At 36.3% G+C, this 22,263-nt stretch overlaps 2 protein-coding genes across 2 annotated transcripts; one reads left to right on the top strand and one right to left on the bottom strand.

Moving 5' to 3' along the window:
- The first annotated feature begins 342 nt into the window (after window positions 1-342).
- LOC110794610 (ADP,ATP carrier protein ER-ANT1) lies at window positions 343-15,907 on the top strand. Its single transcript, XM_021999576.2, has 3 exons — window positions 343-824; window positions 3,158-3,529; window positions 15,333-15,907. Exons 1-3 carry the CDS (start codon window positions 552-554, stop codon window positions 15,636-15,638), a joined length of 951 nt encoding a protein of 316 aa, XP_021855268.1. The 5' UTR covers window positions 343-551; the 3' UTR covers window positions 15,639-15,907.
- Window positions 15,908-19,748: 3,841 nt separating this feature from the next.
- LOC110794662 (uncharacterized) lies at window positions 19,749-21,857 on the bottom strand. The gene is made up of 3 exons (XM_021999629.2): window positions 21,363-21,857; window positions 21,110-21,195; window positions 19,749-20,359 (listed from the first exon to the last, which is right to left on the bottom strand). Exons 1-3 carry the CDS (start codon window positions 21,712-21,714, stop codon window positions 20,081-20,083), a joined length of 717 nt encoding a protein of 238 aa, XP_021855321.1. The 5' UTR covers window positions 21,715-21,857; the 3' UTR covers window positions 19,749-20,080.
- Between the last annotated feature and the right edge of the window lie 406 nt (window positions 21,858-22,263).

The following is a 22,263-nucleotide window of genomic DNA, read 5'->3' as shown; positions in this document are numbered from 1 at the left end:
CCATTTCAGCCAGCAAAGCCCACATCAAATTTATGGGTTTAGGCATGATATTTTGTGTTAAACCCCAACCGACCCGAATTTTGATCAGCTTTTTTTCATAAGGATAAAGAAAACCAGGTTAGAGTGTTAGACCCTCTCAGAGAAATACCAACCTGTATGCATTGTGTATTTGTGTTTTGGGTTTACACAAATTTACCGCAGTCTTTTTATTTTTGGTTGTATTATGAGGAGTTTTCATTTTCACCGCTCTTTTTACGAGTGGACTAATCTCCTGCATGAGATTGCTTATTTGCAGCATTTTTTTTTTGTTTTTATAAATTATTTGCAGCATTCTTTTGATAGCGCGGATAATTTTTCATAAAAAAGAAACAACCAAAAGTTAAGCCCGGGAGTCTGGGGCCATACATCACCAATTCACCATGAACTCAAATTCATGGTAAACATTGCCCGTCATCGTTCGGTGGCGCACTAATTCGCAGCCGTCATTTTTCCCGCTCCACCTCCTCACCTCACATCACCGAGGAGGAGAGAGAGTTACGGCGGCGAAAAAAATGACCACAACCACAACAATAAAAACAAGAGAGAAGTTCTCGGCAGATTGGGTAATGGGAGGCACAGCGGCGGTGGTGGCAAAGACAGCGGCATCACCAATTGAAAGAGTTAAGCTGCTGTTACAAAACCAAGGCGAATTGGTAAAGCAAGGCCGTCTTCAAACTCCTTATCTCGGTATTTCCGATTGCTTTAAAAGGGTTCTCCGTGAAGAAGGTGTTCTCGCTTTGTGGAGGGGTAATCAAGCCAATGTCATCCGCTACTTTCCTACCCAGGTACTTTCTCTCTACTTAATGTTTGCTGGAAATGGGAATTTATTTCCGGGTTTTATGATTTGTTTGATGTTAGTTTTTGGGTTTTGTGATCTGTTTGATGTTAATTTTTGACGGCATTCTTTAATGGGATGAAACATGGGAAGATATGGAAAATGAGGACGTGCTAAATGGGGGTTATTCATACTGTTTTCAATTGATTTTTGTGGGATTTGTGGAGATAGGAAGTCAGGAAGAATACATTACATAAAATTAGTCTTATGAATTTATGAATAGAAGGGAGAAAAACTGTAAACATGAGATAGGGAAGGAAATGGGGAAGGAGATGATTTAGGGGAGAGAAAACAGAATGAAGAACGATTAACAGTGTACCTTTAGGTTTGTTTTTCGTATGAAGTACCAGGTATAGATTTGCTGTCAATTTGAAATTAGGATGTGGATATTGATCTGTTTGTCAGTTCATTAATTGTAATGATGTGGATAAGTGTAGATTTCCGCTAGCAAAGGAAAGATTAAAAATTTAGGATGTGGGTGACTGGGTGTTGCTGAAATTCAATTTCGTTTTCACTTGATGAATAGAAGTACCAAGGAATGTAGGAGATGGGATTTATGTATTTTTGTCTTGGACTTGTAGTTTTTGGTTGATAGATGTTCTTAGCCGTCTTAGGTAACAATGTGACCTTTTGTCGTGTATATCATGTTGGGTGCGACCTAAGGAAGGGTAGGGTCTTTGGTTGAACACTAGATTTCTCATACAACGAGGCTATTCCTAACATATCGATAAGAAAAGGAGTTAAAGTTAGGGAAAAACTTTAGATTTCTCACACGATGAGATTGTTGCTAACAGATTGATCATTGATCGGAAAAGAGTTGAAGTTAGGGGTCAAAAGTTATTTACCTTAACTAGATTTGGTTGAAATGACTTTATGTTTAGACAAGTGTATTGAGATGTGGGTTGATTATAGTTGTTGGACAGGAAGTACTTTAAGTTTGTTTTTATACGACCAGGCTTAGTTGAAGTAAGGAAGTGCTACTTATTTACTTAGGAGTCACCCTCGAGCGGAGGGCCTCCTAATGTATCCTTTTTCTTATCAATAAAAAAAAGGGGAAGTGCTACTTAGAGACTCACACTTCTTCACGAGCTTTGAATTAGTTTTAGTTGGGAATCTTATTTCTCTAGTTGGCGATTCTTGAATGAATTGTATATTGTAAAGAAAAATTTCAATATGCTTCCACTTGTAGATGTTGATCCCAAGTGGTCCTTTAAACAAAAACCTAGAAAATCAGAGGTGAAAAACTTGTGTCAGTAGAAAAATAGTCATATTATGTTAACACATTACTTAAAAGAGGTAATAGAAACAAGCAAGCTGCAATTAGCTGCATAGGTGGATAGGCGGAAGCAAATTGTTGCAGGAAACTTGGGTTTTGGAGAGTGCAAAAGATGGAAGTTGCTTTAGTGGAAACTTTCTTCCCTTCGATGAAGGTGTATAATTTCAGAAACTTGTATTTAGGATTCAGTGATTCACATAAGACTTCAATTGAGGCTCATTTTGATGGATTTTCTCAAATTGCTTGAGGATTTGGTAGATAAGGTAACAATATTTCTGGAAAAGATTGAAGAATCAAGGGCGGAGGTCTAGATTATTTTACTTTGAAAAGTTGCAGGTTAGGTTTTATTGCTTGTATGGGCTTCAATATCTTACAATTGGTCAAGGCTTAAGCTTGATTTGGGATTAGTTGAAGTGTACAACATGATTTTGGAGAAAGTTGTGGATTTGAGGCTAACAGACTAACACAAATTTTTTTCAAATTTTTTCCTTTCTTTGCCATCCACCATTTTCTTTAGATTGGGTTTTGGCTTTTTGAGTTGTATTCAAGCTGGGTTTTCGCCAACTCTGGTTGCTAATGTCTGAAGGGTATAACCAAATATCTGTTTGTTCTTCCTGGCCTTCACCTAGGCTGTAATTCATGCATGAGAAATTTTCAGCTTATTTCTGTGTGTGATTCTCCATTCCATGGAAGTCCACTCAATGTTTTAAAGTTTGGATCGAGAAGTCCTAGTTTAGATATGCAGAGAATGAATCTCATTTTTCTTACAATGGTCATTGCCTGTTTTATTTTGTGTTGATGTCCCTGCATTTGGTTGGAGACTGGGAGTTATCTTGGAATAACAAATATTTAGAAGTTATGATGTCATTGCAGTGCTGACCCCCTGCCTTCCCTGAAATCAGAAAAAGTAATGATCAAAGTGGAGTTGAAACATGCTTGCAATCCTTCATGTGTTCTATTTTCTATTCATTTAAAACCTAGTGAACTGGGATTTCTGATGCATGCAGGCTTTCAATTTTGCATTCAGAGGGTATTTCAAGAGTCTTTTTGGACGTTCTAAGGAAAGAGATGGCTACATCAGATGGTTTGCTGGAAATGTGGCTTCTGGAAGTGCTGCTGGAGCAACAACTTCAGTCTTTCTCTATCATCTGGATTATGCACGTACACGGCTTGCTACTGATGCACTGGGGACTTCTATGAATGGACAACGGCGGTTTAAAGGATTGGTTGATGTTTACCGTAAAACATTGTCAACCGATGGAATTGGAGGGCTTTATCGAGGATTTGGAGTATCAATTTTTGGAATTACCCTTTATCGGGGTTTGTACTTTGGGATATATGACACTTTGAAGCCCCTTGTTTTGATCGGGCCGCTGGAGGTTAGTTACTCTACTTTTCTTTTCGCAGAGCATTTTATTTCTCCTTCAGTTGTCTTCTTAGTTGTGTTATACTGGGGAGACCTTTGATGCAGCCTAAAGTTTGCTCCTATCTGGTGAATGGAAAATATTAATGCTTGGAACTGTGAGCCAAATATTAGTGGCAGAAAAAAGATTTTTGTATTCAATGTGTTTGGACCTCTCTTTTTTCTTGTTGTTTATCGGTTGATTAGTTTGGAGGAAAAAGATTAATGTGTGCGACTCATGGAATGCCATTTTACTCCATGTTCGGCCGTTGTTGGCAACAATCATCCTTTTGGAATCGTTGGATTTGATATTGATATTATTGGACCTCTCCGCAAGTCAGAGTTGACATATGGGCCGTGCCATGCCAAATTCATGTATGTGTCACAAAATAAACATGTAAAATGAAAACCTTGATACTAACATAACATGTTTAATTAAATTTCGAGACTAAACCGACCCGTTTTATTAAGTGGATTAGCTATGTTGACCTATATAGCTTGTTTAAAATATCAAGAAAATTTTAGTAAGGAAAAATTGACGCCACCAGTCCCAACTATGAGTCTATGACCGTTCTTCATTAAAAGGTCTCAATTTTTGATAATTCCTGGGCGGTCCCAACTTTAAGGGGTGTCAATTTTAAATGGGTTTCGTGACTTGTTAACAAGTTTTTTTCCTTTTGTTTTTTTTATTTCCTATACACGTGGCGCGATATCATTGGTTGTTAATTTTTAAAACTTAAATGATTTTAAAAAAATTATTAATTTAGATATTTTTTTAAAAAATAATATATATTAATTTTTTTTAATTATTTTAAAAAAAAGAGCCGAAAGCAGAGTAATTTTTTAAAGTTCCGATAAGGAACTTAATTTTTTATTTATAAGTTTGGACCGAGGCTTTATTATTAAGGAGTATTTTTTAAATTTTTTTTGATTAGGGGCTTATTTTTTTACTTCCGGTTGAGACCTTATTTAAATTATTTATATAAATCATATGGAGTTTTTAGTCACGAAAGGGGCTTAATTTTTTTTTCTAAAATAAAAAAATTTAACACTTAAAATATTTTTTTAAAAGAAACTTCAATTTTTTTTTTTAGTTTAAAATATATTTTACATGAAATAAAAAATAATTTTTTATTATAAAAATAAACAACCAAAATGAACCTGACACATGGCACAATTAACCGGTTTAGGAGGTTAATTTTTGTTGGGGACCGTTTAAAGTGGAGACCCCTAAAGTTGGAACCGCCTTTGAATAATCAAAAGTTGAGACCTTTTAAAGATGAGCGGCCTGGACTGCTGGTGTCAATTTTTCCTTTTAATAATGGTGTTGTGAGGTAATAGAAAGAAACTGAGAAATTTACTATTAGAAAGTAAGTTTGCAAAACACAGATATATTACTCGTATGAGTTGTGTGGAAAAATTACAATCCGAAGGTAAGTTTTTATAGGAGAAACTTGTTACTATTGTAGTATGACAAATTTGATTATTTACTACAATAATACAATGTGAATTGTCAATTGAATTGTCAAACATGGGGAGCTACTATTAATTTGCAGGACATTCTCCATGCACCGTCCTATGCCTCATAACACTCCCCCTTAAATGTCCATCCTTACGACGTATTAGTTGTCTCATTAAAAACCTTGCTTGGTAAAACCCAGTGGGACAAAAACCATAGCTAGGGAAAATAGTACAATTTTTGTGATTATATGCTTTGGCATACTGTCTCATCAAAAACCTTGTCAGGAAAAACCCACTGGGACAAAAACCTGATCGAAGGAAAAAATAGTGCAGTGCATATAATACTCCCCCTCAATTTAATATAGCTCACGAAGATGACGCATTCCAATTTTGTGTACCAGCTGCTCAAACCTCTTTGAAGGAAGAGACCAAATCTCCAAGATTATCACATGATTGAATCTGTTTGGACGTCTATCTTTCCTTCTTTCTGGAGGTCGTGTTTGAAGAACAACTTTGGGGATATGTTTTTTGTTCGATCGCCTTTGATGTACCCTTTCAGTTACCTGTGCGATGCATGCAATATTGTCTTCGTAGATGATGGTTGGATTTTCTGTTACTTACTGAGTTAATTCCATATTCTCCTTGGATATTACTGATCATTGATCTAAGTCATACACATTCTCTACCATCTTCATAATGAGCAATTAATTCCGCATGGTTTGATGATGTGGCGGTCAATGTTTGTTTCGTTGATTTCCAAGATATTGCAATACCTCAATTAGTGAACAAATATCCAGTTTGTGACTTGGCCTTTTGTGGATCCGATAAGTATCCAACATGTGCATATCCAATGAGAGTAACATCTTTTCTTGACTGATAGAGTAGACAAAAATCCGGTTTTCCTCGTAGATAACAGAATAAATGTCTTATTTCATTCCAGTGTCTCTTTGTTGGCGAATTGCTATATCTGGCTAACAGGTTCACAGAAAAAGCAATATCGGGTCTAGTATTGTTAGCTAAGTACATTAAAGCGCCAATTGCACTTAGATATAGTACTTCAGAACCAAGAATTTCTTCATTTTCATCTCGAAGTCTGAATGGATCATCTTTCATATTCAAAGATCGGACGATCATTGGAGAATTCATTGGATGTGCTTTGTCCATGTAAAAGCGTTTTAGAACCCTTTCTATGTAATTTGATTGATGGGCACAAATTCCATCTTTCAAGTGCTCAATTTGTAGTCCAAGACAAAATCTGGTTTTTCCAAGATATTTTATTTCAAATTCTTTCATCAAGTATTTTGCAGTTTGTTCAAGTTCTCTTGGAGTTCTAATGATATTTAGATCATCCACATACTGCAATGATAGCGAATCCTGACTGGGATCGTTTAGTGAAAACACAAGGATTGATTTGGTTGTTTTTGAATCCTTCTTTCACAAGGTATTCACTAAGACGATTATACCACATACTTCCAGATTGTTTTAGCCCATAAAGTGGCCTTCGCAGCTTTATGGAAAGTATTTATTTAGGCTTGTGGTTTTCTGGTAATTTTAGTCCTTCAGGAACTTTATATAAATATCCGTGTCAAGTGACCCATATAAATATGCGGTTACAACATCCATTTCTCGCATTTGCAGTTCTTTCGAAACTGTCAAGTTTACCGGAAATCTTAGTGTAGTTGCATCAACTACTATAGAATATGTCTCCTCATAATCAATCCTTGGTATTTGAGAAAAATCATGGGCAACTAGCCTTGCCTTGTGTCTTGTAACCTTATTGTTCTCATTTCTTTTTTTCACAAATACCCACTTGTGTTCGATGGATTTTACACCCTTTGGTGTAGTGGATGTTTTCTCGAAACTTCTCGTTTTTCACGGGATTTCAATTCTGCCTGAATTGCCTCTTTCCATTTTGGCCAATCATGTCTGCGACAGCATTCTTCCACTGTTTTTGGTTCAGGATCATCATCATCAGATATCAATTCAATTGCAAGGAGTAAGCAAATATTTGATCTACGATAATATTTTTCCGGTTATAATGTTTCTTGGTTGAAACATAGTTTATTGAAAAAAAAATTCATCATTATCGACTTTTTTATGGTTTCTTCCTCCTCTTTAGGAGAATCATCTTTATCTTTATTTTCCTCTCATTTGGTCTTTCATGACCTTCTCTTGGAGGATCTACATTGATTTCATTTGCTACTCCATCGGGCCTTTTTGCTTTTCTTGCTTTAGAATCTTTTGAACCAAATGACCTTCCACGTTTTCGTCGTGCTATAGACTCATTTTTGATAGCCTTATTATCAATTGGGATTTTAATGCGTGCAGGTGCATTCTCTGCTGGTATGTGTGACTTTGTCACTTTCTTTGTATCCGTGGATGCATCACGCAATTGATTTACAACACTTTTTGAATGAACAATTTTCTTGGCTTCTTGTTCACGTGAATTTGTTCGTAGATCAAATATTGACAGTTGTTCTTAATTCCATATTATTTCAATCTCCTTTTTGGATTGCAAGCATTGTGGCTTTGTGGCTTTTATTGATATTGCAAGCATTACAATCAGAGAGATAGTAATCTGATATTGGAAGAGAAAATTTTGATTTTAAAGTTCTAAGAACATTAATAGAGGGATGCCCTAGCCGATGGTGCCAATAGTGAATGGGCTTTTTGAAACTTGTGAAGACTCGAGGAGGACCCGGATTCCACTCATATACCCCAGCTTTAGTTGGACCCTGGAGAAGAGTTGTTCCCTTCGAAAGCTCCTTAACACGGAAAAGGAAAGGTAAGAACTCAATGCTAGTATTATTTTCTTGACAAAATTTAGAAATGGACAAGATATTACGGGAAATGTTAGGAACATGTAGAACATTAGAGAAACTGAAATTTTTAGTAGGGGTAGAGAGAGAGAAAGAACCAGCGTTCGAGATGGGGAGAGACGATCCATCACCAATAACCAATTCTTCAGTGCCATCATAAGGAGCATGGAGAGATAAATTGTTGAGATCATTTGTCACATGGTGAGAGGCTCCACTGTCCAGGAGCCACGCATTTGACGGAGTGAGAGCAGCAGTAGCTGCCATATAAGCTTGTGGTGTAAAGGGAGGAGGTTGTAAACCAACTTGAACAGCCCGGGCTTGGGTTGGTGTTGGAACCTGTATTGATGGAAATTGAGCCTTGAACATTGGGCATTGGTTGAGAGCATGGCCAGCACCTCTACACCACTGACATTTTCCAAGAAAGGGACGTTGTGGGCGAGAACCTTGTTGAGGAGGCGAAGGAGTGGGCAAGAGAGCAGGTGAGGGTGGAGCCCATTGTTGTTTGCCTTTGTTGTTGGGGCGATAATGAGCAGCCAAGACAGTGGCAGGGAAAGAAGTTGAGGAGGCCACGAGATTGTTTTTGGCAGTGAGCTCTCGTGTGATTAATTTTTCATGTAGCTCCTCAAATGAGATTATGGAGTCCCTAGCATTCACAGCATCAATAATAGGCTTGTAGGTTTCATAATCAAGACCTTGTAAAATTTTGTCGATAATATCCTCTGGATCCATTGGCTTACCCATAGTGGCAAGTCGATCAGTGCATTGTTTGATAGCCTGCATATAATTAGTAATAGTTAAATTACCTTTAGTAATATGAGCAAGGTTATCCTTGATTTGTTTCAAGTGCCCCCGAGATGGATTGGCATAGGTGGAGGCCAAAATCTTCCATGCCTCTTCAGTAGTTCGAGTTTGTGAAACAAGAGGAACAAGATCTTGTGAAAGTGAGCCAACGAGAGCACCAAAGACAAGACGATCTTGACGAAACCATGTGGAGGCTGCCGGATTGTCCACAAATTCTCCTCCTTCAGTGGTGATGGTGTTAGGAGGAGAAGGAAAAGTGCCGTCGACAGACTTATATAAGTCATAGCCGAGAAGTTGGGCTTGCATTTGTGTTTTCCATGCTATATAATTTGTAGAGTTCAGTTTGATGGTATTATGGAGATAGAGGATGGTTAAGGGTTTGGTGGGATCCTCGACATTTGGAATAACAGATTGATTCATGATGGCAAGAGAAGAAGAGAAGATGAAAAAAAAAAAACTTAGAGATCAATGGCTTTGATACCATATAGAGATATGAGAAAGCTTGAATATTTCATTGAAAGCAGAGGTATTTAAATACTAATACAAGAGCATAATTACAGCTATTGATTGATTACAATCTATACAAATAAGGCTATGATTGAAGATCACAGAATATATACGATGACTAATAAGGCAAATCAATAATCTTTGACTTTGCCAATTACTAGAATCATGGTTGTGATTGATCATGATTTGATTGTGTATGACTTTCCTTAACTGTCATACATTGATCTTCCACATTTCTGTGGGTCCACTTTCTCTCCCCCTTAGGTTGGGAATACTGACTCATTAAAATTACAGTCATCAAATCTTGCTTTAAATGAATTGCCGGTCATTGGCTCAAGATATCTAATTATAGAGGGGGAATCATACCCAACATAAATTCCCAACCTTTTTTGTGGACCCATTTTTATGTGTTGGGGTGGAGCAATGTGAACATACACGGAACAACCAAATATTTTTAGATGTGAGACATTTGGTTCTCGACCATATACCAACTTTAGTGGTGAGAACTCATGATAAGCTGTCGGCCTCATTAATGCTGCCGCATGTAAAATAGCATGGCCCAAGCAGATGAAGGTAATTTGGATTGCATTAATAATGGTCTTGCAATCAATTGCAGTCTCTTGGCCAGTGACTCAGCGAGACCATTTTGTGTATGCACATGAGCCACTTGATGTTCAACAATAATTCCAATCGACATGCAATAATCATTAAAAGTTTGAGATGTAAATTCCCGAGTATTGTCGATTCTTATTTTCTTTATTGTATGGTATGGGAGTTGAGTTCTTAATTTGATAATCTGAGCAAGTAGAATGCAAATACACCATTTCTACTCGACAAGAGACTCACATGTGACCATCGTGTTGAAGCATCGATCAATACAAAATATCGAAATGGTCCACTTGCAGGATTAATTAGCCCACAAATATATCCCTGAATTCTTTCTAAAAATGATGGAGATTCAGTGACAATTTATTTTTGGATGGCCTTATAATCAATTTGCCAAGTGAGCATGCAGAGCATGTCAATTCATTTGATCAGGGTATTTTAACATTTCTTATTGAATACCCAATTGAATTTGCTATATCTTGTGCATCATTCCTGTTCCAAGATGACAAAAACGGCCATGCCATAGTGGGGGAGAAAATTCTTGTCATCTAACTTCTTAGATATCATATTTATTTCAATTGGTCGTATATCTATACGATATAGCCCCGAAGAATATGCTGGGAATTTCTCATGAATATGTTTCTTTCCACACATAAATATTCCTTTTGATCCACTGTCATTTTTTCTAAATGATAGCCATTTTGACGCACGTGATTATCACGAATCGACAACATCCTTGAGAATTAGATTGAAAAAAGGAAGAATAAAGCAAAGAAGAAGAAGAAGAAGAAAAAGATTCGCGAACTTTGTAGAAGAAGAAACAGATTGAAATTTGAAGCTCCATGGCGGCGGCGTAATGAAGAAGAAGAAGAAGAAGAATGAACAACGTATTTCTCACGTGCGGTATCTCGGCGGTGACTTAATTCATGGGCTTTATGACTAAACTCTAAAGCCTACAATGAAATATTTATTTGGGTGAAGATGAATTAGGTTTATCACGTGCCTTGTTGGTTTGGTGCCGGTTGTTCCCTCTCACCATTTTCTGTATTTTAAAGAGAAAGAGAATTTGCTGCCGGCTGTTCACCATATCTTAGAGAGAATTTTCTGCCAGGTGTAACAACAACAAAAGTGTACATAAATTTTACTCTATCTCCTTATACTATTATTATTATTGTTGTAGTTTTTTTAATTGATTTTAGAAAACTAAAACTAAAAACTGAACGAGGCCTTATGTTTGAGGTTTTTTTCCTTAGAATTTAAGTCATTTAATTAAATAGAATATTGGGTTAATTAAGTTATTAAAAAAATCACCTAAAAAGTCATTAAATCAAATTCCTACTGCGACAACCGCGACCCCGTCCGCGACTAACGCATCATTTCTGTTACCGAGACACCGCTACCGAACCCAACTGCGACCGATACAACATTTTCGATCCATGATGACCGCTTGATCACAATATTTTAGCAATGATACAATTTTGAATAACGTGGAGTTATATTCACTGACGATTTAAAATCCTGGAACATCAGATTCGTCCAGTCAAATTGAGCCTTTGGCAGAGCACCCTTTTATGGTGTCCATATCATTCTTTTAAGGCTGTCCCACAACTCTTTGGGATTCTCATTAAAAGATAATCAGTTTTCAGTCATGTAAATGATGCCTTATGAGGATTGTGGCTTTGGCCTTTTGCTGCTCGGTTGCAGTTTTGATTTTTGTGGTGCCTGGAACTATTATGTCTTTTATGGCATGGTCCCGGGCTTTTAAGTTCATCCGTGCATCAACTGTCCATTCTAGAAAATTGTGCCTAGACAAGTCTAGCACATTGAATTGTCTTTTCATCAAATCTCCCATTTTAACTACAATCAAAGAATCATTCAAACTTATAGATTAATCATATTCACAATAATAATTAACTATCATTGAAAAAGTTATCTTTTCTTCTCCCCCTTAGTTTATTGAATTATGCATAGATAATCAAGTAAATCATGATAATAACGTTAATTAAACACGCATAAATAGGATAACAATGATAATAATAATATTACATGTAAAAATTAAAGTGCAACAAAATGCAATTAATACATCAAAAATGGAAAATTGAAGTACTACAAACATTATGCATTTTGTTCCTACTCGCCAGAAAGAAACAGAAATGGAGATCTTCATTTGTTAAAAATTATGAAAATCATTATTGTCATAAGAAGGATTACTAAAGCCATCATTAAAACAAAATATTGTTTTAATTTTCTTAAATCTTCCTTGAAGGTGAAGACATGTGGAGGATTTGGGTCGCCGGCCGGAAACATGTTTGATTGGAAAAAATGTAGGAAAATTTGTGTGGTTTTTGATAAAAAGTAAGAAGGAGATAAGATGTTGTGTGGTGAAAATGGGACGGGTAATCTCCTTTTATAGAGGATAAATCATAACTGTATATACAATTTGTTACAGTAAACTGGTATATAATAGTCTAAAGAGGTTCTGCACTTAGCCCGTTTCTTTTTGCTATAGTCATGGACGAATTGACAGGGTCAATTCAAGATGGTATACCCTGGTGTATGATGTTTGTAGATGATATTGTTTTGATTGATGAAACAAAATGAGTGGAAAGTAAGTTGGAGTTTTGAATCTCGGGGTTTTAGGTTGAGTAGAAACAAGACGAAATATATGGAGTGTACGTTTAGTGGAGCCCAAGACAGAGAGGTAGGGGCGATAACCTTAGATGGAAAAAATGTCCGAGGCTCTGAAATGTTCCGTTATTTAGGATCTATTATCCAAAAGGATGGGAAATTGGATGGCGATATGGCTCATAGAATCAAAGCAGGTTGGTTGAAGTGGAAAAGTGCCACGGGTTTCCTATGGGATCCAGGCATTCCCAAAAGAATGAAGGGAAAATTTTACCGCAAAACAGTTCGACCGACGTTGTTATACGATACGGAATAGTGGCAGTGAAACATTATCACGTGCATAAGATGAATGTGGCAGAGTTTCGCATGTTACGGTTGATGTGATACAAGAAAGGATCGTTTGAGGAATGAGATTGTTAGGAAGAAAGTAGGGGTTGCACCGATTGAGTTTAAGATGATGGAAAATCGTTTAAGATGGTTTGGGCATGTAAGCAGAAGATCAAGTGATGCCCCGGCTAGGAGGCTAGAAAGGTGGCAAAGTGATAGAATTGCAAGGGGTAGGGGAAGACCTAAGAAACTTGGAGGAAGGTGATTGAGCACGATATGAGCCTTCTTGGGATTGAGGAAAATATGGCGTTGGATAGGACAGAGTGGAGGGAGAGAATATACATTGATGGGTTCATTTGACTTATACAACTTCCATTTTGACTCTTCTTATTTTTACTTCTTGCGTTTTTTTTTTTAAAAAAAAAATTTATTTTTAAATGTACTTATTTATTTATTTATTTATGTTAAACTTTACTTATTTTTATTATCCCTTATTATATTATATATATATATATATTACTTTCATTAATTCCACTTTCTCCCTCTTCCTTGTTTATTCTTTTAACTTCCCGCTCCTTTCTGGTTTGGTTGGTGACTATGACGATCTCCTACGACGATTCATGTTAGCCGATCCCAAAATACTTTGGGACTAAAGCTTTGTTGTTGTTGTTGTTGAAAAAATGTGTCACTGTAAATTTGAGAAAAAAGTAGTAGATATATAGATTTAAAGTTGTAAAAGAATATCCGCTTGATGCAAGCCGTAATGGTCCGAGAACCCTAATCCGTTTAAGAGATCATGGGTCCGAAAACAAAAATAAAGATGTAGCTGAATATAAAGGCTACATCGTTTTTATAAAAATAATTAGTTTTTATTTTAAGTCTAGCCTAGCTATATGCATGTAGGCATGCAAAAAAATAGTATATTTATGTAATGGTAATGTATGACTAATATTATTATGCATGCAAGAAGTACATAAGGTGCATATATACAACTATGCATGAATAAGAAAAAAACAACCACCAAGTGCCATAAATATAATACATAATCATTTTCTCCTTTTACCAGGTTGCTCATTAGACCGATAGCAATGTGAACTCTCTTTGATGATTAAAACGGGTGTTTAGAGTTTCTGATACAGAGGATCCCAAATATGGACAACTATAGAGCATACTCAAAATTATTTTGTGGGTTTCTGATATAAAATGTCCCACAGTTGGGCGATTATAGAGCATACTCCTCAAAAACATTTTGTTAAAAACATATACCACTCGTTCTCAATTGTGAGTATCATGTAAAATATAGGAAAAATAGGTGTTGATAACGTGTTGTGAGGTAATAGAAAGAAACCGAGAGATTTACTATCAGAAAGTAAGTTAGCAAAATATAGATATAGTACTCGTATTAGTTGTGTGGAAAAATTACAATCTGAAAGTAAGTATTTATAGGAGAAACTTGTTACTATTGTAGTATGACAAATTTGACTATTTACTACAATGATACAATGTGAATTGTTAAGTGAATTGTCAAACATGGGGAGCTACTATTAATTTGCAGGACATTCACCATGCACCGTCTTATGCCTCATAACAAATGGATCATTTTCTCTTGTATGATTAATTAATTATGTTATATCATTAAATCAATTAAGGTTTAGCTACTCCTAACCTTCGAGTATACTGAAATTTTCTAGAAATAAGTCAAAGAATGCTTACTCTTACCTTTACCTTGTGTTAAAATGTACTACTCACTTTATTCTAATTTAGTTTCTCATTTTCCTTTCTCATTTGTCCCAGTTTAGTTTTCCCATTTCTAAATAGGCAACGGCCTATTGTTTTTCATTACCTTTTTCTTCCCGTGCTACCTCCCTAACCATTCAATAATAATAATAATGCCCACTATCTCTATCACATCTACCTTTTCTTGTTAAAGTAACATTTGATAAACAAAACAATTTACCTTCCAAAATTATGTGCTACGATAAGTGAGCATACTATATTGGTACTTGGTAGGCTTATGACCATACTTTTTCTATTGTTTCTTTTACAAGATTAAGAGATTTAATAGGGAGGGGTAGGCTTAATAGTAGATTGTGTAAAAAGAAACAATAAAAAAATTATGGTAGATAGTACTATAGTAGTATAAAAGAAACATAAAGCTTTTTATGAGACCCAATTTACACGATAGAAGGGTGAAATTGTCATATAAAGTGACTAGGTATACAAAAAAATTTATTTTTAGACCGAGGGAGTATATGTTCAAGTTATATTGGTTGGAGCATGTTGTACATGTATTCACGTTAACCTAACCCATTTAAATAAATGTATTAATCATGTTGACTCATTTAATAGTATCATAAAATCTCAACGCTAACCCACTTATTTCTTTCCGGTTCATGCATGTTGTCGTGTTAGGTCATCTTTAAGTTCCTTGTAAGACAGGATTTGAAACACACCGGTTCTGACCAAAAGAGTAGTTCTTCTTTTTGTTAACTTTCGTTCAGGTGCCACCATAAGTTCTTATATCAAAGTAGTTCAAGTGTTGTACTTTCTGGTATTCTTTTAAAATATCCACCTTATCATATGCTCCATCGAAGTTCTAAATTCTGATTTCTTTTTACCTTTGGATTGTTACAGGATAATTTCTTTGCTAGCTTTTTCTTAGGTTGGGGAGTGACAACTACATCTGGAATCTGTGCCTACCCATTTGACACCGTGCGACGGAGGATGATGCTTACATCTGGGGAGTCTGTAAGGTATCATAATGCATTCCATGCATTACGTGAGATTATTCGTCACGAAGGATTTTATGCTCTGTTCCGGGGTGTCAGTGCAAACATCCTTTTGGGTATGGCAGGGGCTGGTGTGTTAGCAGGCTATGATAAGTTGCACCGTATTGCTCATGGACATGGCTATAGGTTTGAGCCCTGCCAAAAAATGTGAAATGAAGTGTACAGAATTCTTATTCCTGTACAGCTCCAAAATTATTTTTTGTATCCCAGTTGATTATTCATAAAGGGGTTTAAACTACATGGAAGGAAAATCAAAGCAAAAAGTGTAGAAAATGTTAGTCTCATACTCATTGAATATTCTTTATTGATGCCTTCCACAAATGTTTGTTCATGATCCCTTTACTTAAAGGCCTTCCCAATTGTATCATTTGTATAGTTTCACCAGATTATATCAATGGAATTTCCTCTCATTTATCCTTATGCATTGGTGTGCTTCCTTGTTCATATTAATATAATCTGGCTAGTTTTGCTGCGGATGGATCATAATGTTCCTGAAACAAAACAACCTGTCTGATGTGCCTCATTTGTGGAGGGGTTTTGGGTTCGATCTATATCTTCTGCCTAGATTTTGTACTTAAAGACAGGAGTGACTATAGTTGTCAACTTATAATATTTGTATTGTTTCCTTCATTTCCATAAGTAATGTATTCGTCTGTTTTGTGTTTGATAGTCATGGGGTTCATTATGAAACTGTCTTAATGTCTGATGCTTTTCATTTTTGTTTCTTTTTAATTTGAAATTCGCCTGAATGCACTTCTTTTATAAATGGTCTGTTCTGTGTAGTCACTCCCGGTAGACTTGGTTCATTTTTGTTGATCTAAACTTTCTGATCTTCTACTTTAGATAGTTATGTGAAACATTTATTGATTATTTCCGCCTCTCGTTCTTGATCAGTAGACTGCAGTAAAGCTATTCTTATAGTTAGATATATGCAGATAATAGCTGTCTTTGATGTAAGAAGTAGCGTAACCTCATCTTCATTTACTAAGAGATGCGGAGCAGCATATTTGTTTTCATACCCGAAGTTGCAGTAGTAATTGATACAATATCAAATATAAAAGGGTGTCAACGGACTATGGTTTCAGATTTGTAAAGGGTGGATCATACTGGCAGATATTATTGAAGCATTTTACATTGTCAAGGTGGTTTTCTTAGCATCTTATAGATTAATAGCCTCGTATTATGCCTACCTGTCAATAGAATTGCTCCACATTTTGATATAGAATGTGAAAAATTTCCAAGGACCATGGGTGAGTTTCTTCTGTAGCATAAATGATTATTTGTTTTTCAGTTTCAAGAACATCTTATAATTTTTTGTCCTGTGCTCATTGCACTTCATAATAATTACGAGTTTCACATCGCAGTGTCTTCTGGAGTTCTGAGTGTTGAAGGCTTCACAAGACTACCACTCATCTGGTATCTTTTTCATGCTGACGTCTCAGGTACAAAAAGGTAACTTTTGGAGACTCTTTATATGATTTGTTGACGGGTAAGACGTTTTCTTATTCACTCTCTCATTTTTTGCCTCTTATGTTTATCTGGTTGCCTTTCTAATTATCTAAGGGTGCGTTCTATTCACGTGATTTTCACTTATTTTTTCTGAACTTATCTTATCTGAACTTAATTGAACTTATCTGAACTTATTAAAACTTATTTTAGTTATAAGTTGTACTTGGTCAACCCATATTTTTCCTGAACTTATCTTATCTGAACTTAACTGAACTTATCTGAACTTTTTTTTCCTGAAATAAGTGGAAATAAGGTGAACAGAATAGGGCCTAAACACACCCATACTGATAACACCATACTAGTACTTATGTTAATGGAAAATCTCTGAATAGATTTTGAAAGTAAGGACTGGAAACCATTTGTGCTTTGTTACGGACTAAATACTGATGGTGTTTTGATGAAAAACTTAAACACAGACTTTTTCTAAAGAATTAACACTTGCCGTGCTCTGAAAAGCTCAAAGAAGCACATTTCACTATTTGACGTGGTAGTAGATTTTCATATTTCTCTGATGTGAAGCCTTTTATTTTTCTGGCGACAGAAGATCATATGTTATTTTGTTCTTGCAGTTAACATATTGGTGCTTGTCAAATTGCTCATATAATGGCTGAGGCTTGTACAGAAGGGACACATAAAACTATTGAAATAAGTCTCATGTGGTTGCCATTCTCTGGCTGTTTGCTAAATTCAGTAGACCAGTACTCCTCGAGACAATGAGAGGCAGTATATTCTTTAGTTCCTTTGCTGGATATCTCCTTTAACTTACAAGAAATACAAAAACCTCCTTCTGTCTATTTCAACATCCGTAGGATGCCTAGACGGCTAGACAGCCGGAGTAGGTTACAGTTCTGATTTCCCTTGTGTGAAAGCGCGTTTAGACTCTAGAATCTAGATGATTATGGCCTTGACTAGAAGTGATTCTGCTTGAAGTATTCTGATGTTTAACAACTATTGTTATTAATCCCATTTTTCGTGGTGGAGGGTTCTAAATGTATTCAGTCTACAAGGAAAGCCTTCTGAGATCTGATATATATTGTGGAGTGTAGTAATGCGCAAGCTATCAGTTCAATAATCCCTTACTTGCAGAGACCTTACTTTTTTTTGGGAATGAGGGTGATGTATGTCGAATTCATACTTACCCACCACTCCAGCCTCACAAAACTCTTGACGCCTTAACTACAACTTCTTTCACTACATCCTAGCAAACCTGGAAAAGACATCAAGGATGCCTTCTTATAGGGCCTTCTTTAAACACTTCTAGTACTTGCGATAGGAGATTATTTGAACCCAGTAACATAGGCCTGACTTTTGAATTCCTCAGTAAAGATAGTTGTTGAATGTGATTTTCCAAACAGTGATATGTTGGATTGTTGACACTTATTTTACCCCTCCTTTACCTACAAAGCACTAACCAACGAATCTGTGTCTTTTTGTCCTGTTGCTTTTGACTGACCCACTTGATATCATCATCCTCACCTTCATCAACCTCTCTGACCACCAATTATGCGTGGTTTTTTTTAATGGCTTCTGTCTCCAGTATCCAGAGGGTCCAGATCAGTGACTGACCCCAAGAAAATGCGGGAAGACTGAGGTAATTCCTGTTAACAACCAAAAGCACACCCAAAAACCTGCTCATAAATTTTTCTTTGTAGCCCCGAGGACCAAACACCAGCAGCGAAAAGTCACTGGTGACTGATGCCAAAGCAGACCCCACTTCCCATTTGTTTCCACACTCTCGCTTTGGATTGTGATTTATGTAGTTGTCAATTTGTTTCTGACAGTTATCTTGATAGAGGAACGATAAAGCCATAACTCAACATTGATGTTTTCACTGATAGTGCCTTTGGCCTAATATCAGCAACAGTATTCAGTAATAATGACTAGTGAGTTGGAAATTCTGGAGACAGAGAAACTATATGGCTGTTTGCTGAAGACCTTATTGACGAAAAAAATCAAGAGGATAGGACATGTGGATTTATAGTTTCTCATCTTGGCCTATGGGAAAGAAAGTGATGAAATTAAACTGAAGGAGTTAAGGATATGAACTGCATACACATGCTTTCATATAAAATAAAATAAAACAGAACCCACTTTTAGATTTCCAGAGACCTGAGTTAAATCTAATCATATTTTCAGGAAGTACAGTTGGCAGTAGACTGATCCATGCTACTCTTTTCAGTAGCTTTAGCTTAAGTTTTTGTTTAAGTTTATTTAATAGGAGTTTCCAAATGTGCCTTGTAAAACGCTTGATTAGGGTTACTGAGCCCCATTTTGGTGAGGCTGACCTTATTGTGGATCTGAGTAGTTTATCTGTCTAGTTACTTTCTTAATCAAATTTATTATTGGTTTTTTAATATTTGAAGGTTATAAAATTTTATTTAAATTTCTTTCCTTGATTTGCTCCCGCCTTATAAGTTCAGTCCTTACTACTCCCCTTGCCGATTATTTTGGAGTTGGAATCTCTCCCTTGGGCATGTAAGTGGTGTAAGTGGTTCAACTCTCTTCTTTCATGGTTGTGCCCAAGCCCACATCTTCTTTCAAAGATTTAACATAGTGAGAGATTCAAAGTCAAAGTTGGTTCGTTAATTTGAACATTTAATCATGCAACTAGAGAACGAATTGACCTCTATTGGATGTTCATCCCAATGAGGATAGTTGTTGCTTACTTTTCTAGTTTGTTCAAGTTTAAAGCACTCTCTTGTAAGGGCGGGGGGGGGGGGGGGGGGGGGGGGGGGTGTTCTCGAGTCTCAAATAGATGTCTTCTTCCCTTGCGAGTTGTCCCAAATTGGAGAAGAGGAGAGACGTAACCACCTCATAAGTTTAGGGAGTTTCTCTTCCCACTGCTTGTGATTTTAAGATTAAACCCTACTTAGGCTTATAAGTGGTCCAATACCCCTCCATGTCTTCTTTCAAATATTTACTGATAAGTGACCTGAGCCTTGAAAGTCAGTCATTCAATATGGAACAGAGGATTATTGAAGAAATTTTCAGATTTACAAATAGAATGATCATCTATAGACACCTAACCCTCTTTTAATCGAGGTTAGACATTCATTGAGGCTACTGTTTATGAATTAAAAAAAGCTAGGCCAAGAGCCAGAAATTTTTATGACGCTTAGTGGTAATTAGATACCCTCCTAGTTTTTTGCTCTTCCTCCTTACAGCGACTGTCATGCAATCGGCATTTTGTATGCAGTAATCCACAACGCTTCTTTTTCTGCCTGTCCACCTCATCCAAAATCTCCATGCCTTTGATCGCTTTCTGTGGCCTAATACCAGTAACGACGCCTTCTGTTCCTTTGCTTGGTGCACTATTGTTGGACCTTTCTCCTTCCCTGACAATGCAACTATTTCCACCTGTACCTGCTCAGTGAAATGAACCAGATTGACTCCATTACAACCTGATTTGAGGTTCTGGTGTATCATCCAAATAATTCCATTTAAAAGCAAAGGAAGAGAGGATTTGTCTGAGTAGTTAATGCTGGAGATAATGTGGAGCTTAGCAGTTTTGTTTTACACATGTCTGAATATATATGATGATTTTGATGCTCTAAGACTCTGAATAAACATTTTAGTTTCCTGTCATTTTATTTTCAAATAATCTAAGTAACTCCTTGTGATGTACCAGATTTGTATTCTGTGATGGCCTGTTTTCGTAGCCGGTAGGATTGAGAATAAATCTAAGTGTTATTTGGCAAGAAAAATAACATCACAATGTCCACAGTAAGAAGCCTTCTTGGTGTTCTTCATAAATATGCATTCCCACCCAATACCATTCCCCAAATGGTAATGGATGGTAATGAAAAATTTATGAAGAAAAAATAGATAAAGTGAACTAGTATCACCATTGGAATAGATATTGAATTTCATTAAAAATTTACTTACACATTCATTCCCATTGACACCTTTTTGTGGCCAGCTACCAAAGAGGCCGTGAGAGTTTCAGACCTAAGATTTTCTAAAATAACTTTCAGTTGATGAGCATATGTTCTCTGGGTTGATTCTTGTCATCTGTTGACGAAAACTTTATATCTTCTTTTATTATATTTTATGTTTTTGTTATGATTTAGGCTAAGTTGTTCTACAGTAATTGATCAGACTAAAAAGACATACCCCAGGTTTTATGGATTGGCAGACGCTTCTCAGAGAGTAAAGAAGTCCATAAGCTTTTGGATCGATGTCACTCTCAGACTGTGAATCTGCATTTAGTATAAATGCTGATAATTAGACAAACCTGCTGTGAATTATAGTATGTATTATTCAACAGATACTCCCTCCTCTGAATAAGTACTTCGTACACTCCATATTTCCATTTTTGACAAATGAAATATGACCTACTATTAATGACAGATGGAGTAAAATTTACCGCATTTTGTTGGCTTGGCTATATGCAGAAGAATAACAGTGTCCTCTTTTTGAACAGTATGGGATAATGCCCATTGAAGAGCACCCTTAGCTTGTTGGCTTACATCTACAACGACCATGATCCTGTTTCCCTCTTTGGGTTCGCCCTTTTCAGAGTTTTCTTCACTGGTTATGGGCGTGTCACTGCAAAAGCTCGACCCATACTCATTTTCATAGTACTCATCCTTGTGACTTCTGATGGAATTATAAGCTGGATTGGATTGCAACGGTGGTGAACGACCTGAACGCACTCGAGTCTGAGCTGTACTTATTCCGAAACAGGAACCCGGAATTTTGGTATGTACTCTCACCATCTCCTCTTATTTTTGTGCAAGAGGGAAAAGACAGTGTCAGAACTCAAAATACAGAAATTTGTGTTTTTCAGATTTGAGTATTAGCAGAAAGAATGTCGAAAAAACTATACTATATATAGTTATAAGTTTTACAGAGGGGACAAAATCTGTTAATCAATTATTAGTACTAGTATTAGAAGATGGTACATATTTAGGGGGACTAAGTCAAGTTTATGTAAGTGAAAAGACAGAAAAGGACAGAATGTGGTTAGGCAGACATCTAGAGGCGAAAGACGTGCTCACCATTGTGTTTAGATTCTGTGAAGACTTTGAGACTCCATTGTTTAAGTTGTGGTGTGACTTTGTGGTTGGTTGTTTTTGTTTCTTTAGGGTTTTTTCCCTTAATGTGGGACATAACCCATTAAACGTGCTAACCATTAAGGTATAGGTGTAAGCACAAACCCCACGCCTGCTTAATTTTCTTAGTTGGATTGATTAGTTTTGTGTTTTTGTTATTCAATCATTTTTTTGACCTTTCCGACCGTGATGTGCATCCTACCCCTCTGAAAA

Source organism: Spinacia oleracea, chromosome 5 (assembly GCF_020520425.1).
Source record: "Spinacia oleracea cultivar Varoflay chromosome 5, BTI_SOV_V1, whole genome shotgun sequence".
In the NCBI taxonomy this organism is placed as follows: Eukaryota; Viridiplantae; Streptophyta; class Magnoliopsida; order Caryophyllales; family Amaranthaceae; genus Spinacia; species Spinacia oleracea.
The sequence above is the reverse complement of the archived record's forward strand: the minus strand, read 5'-3'. Positions and strand labels throughout refer to the sequence as shown.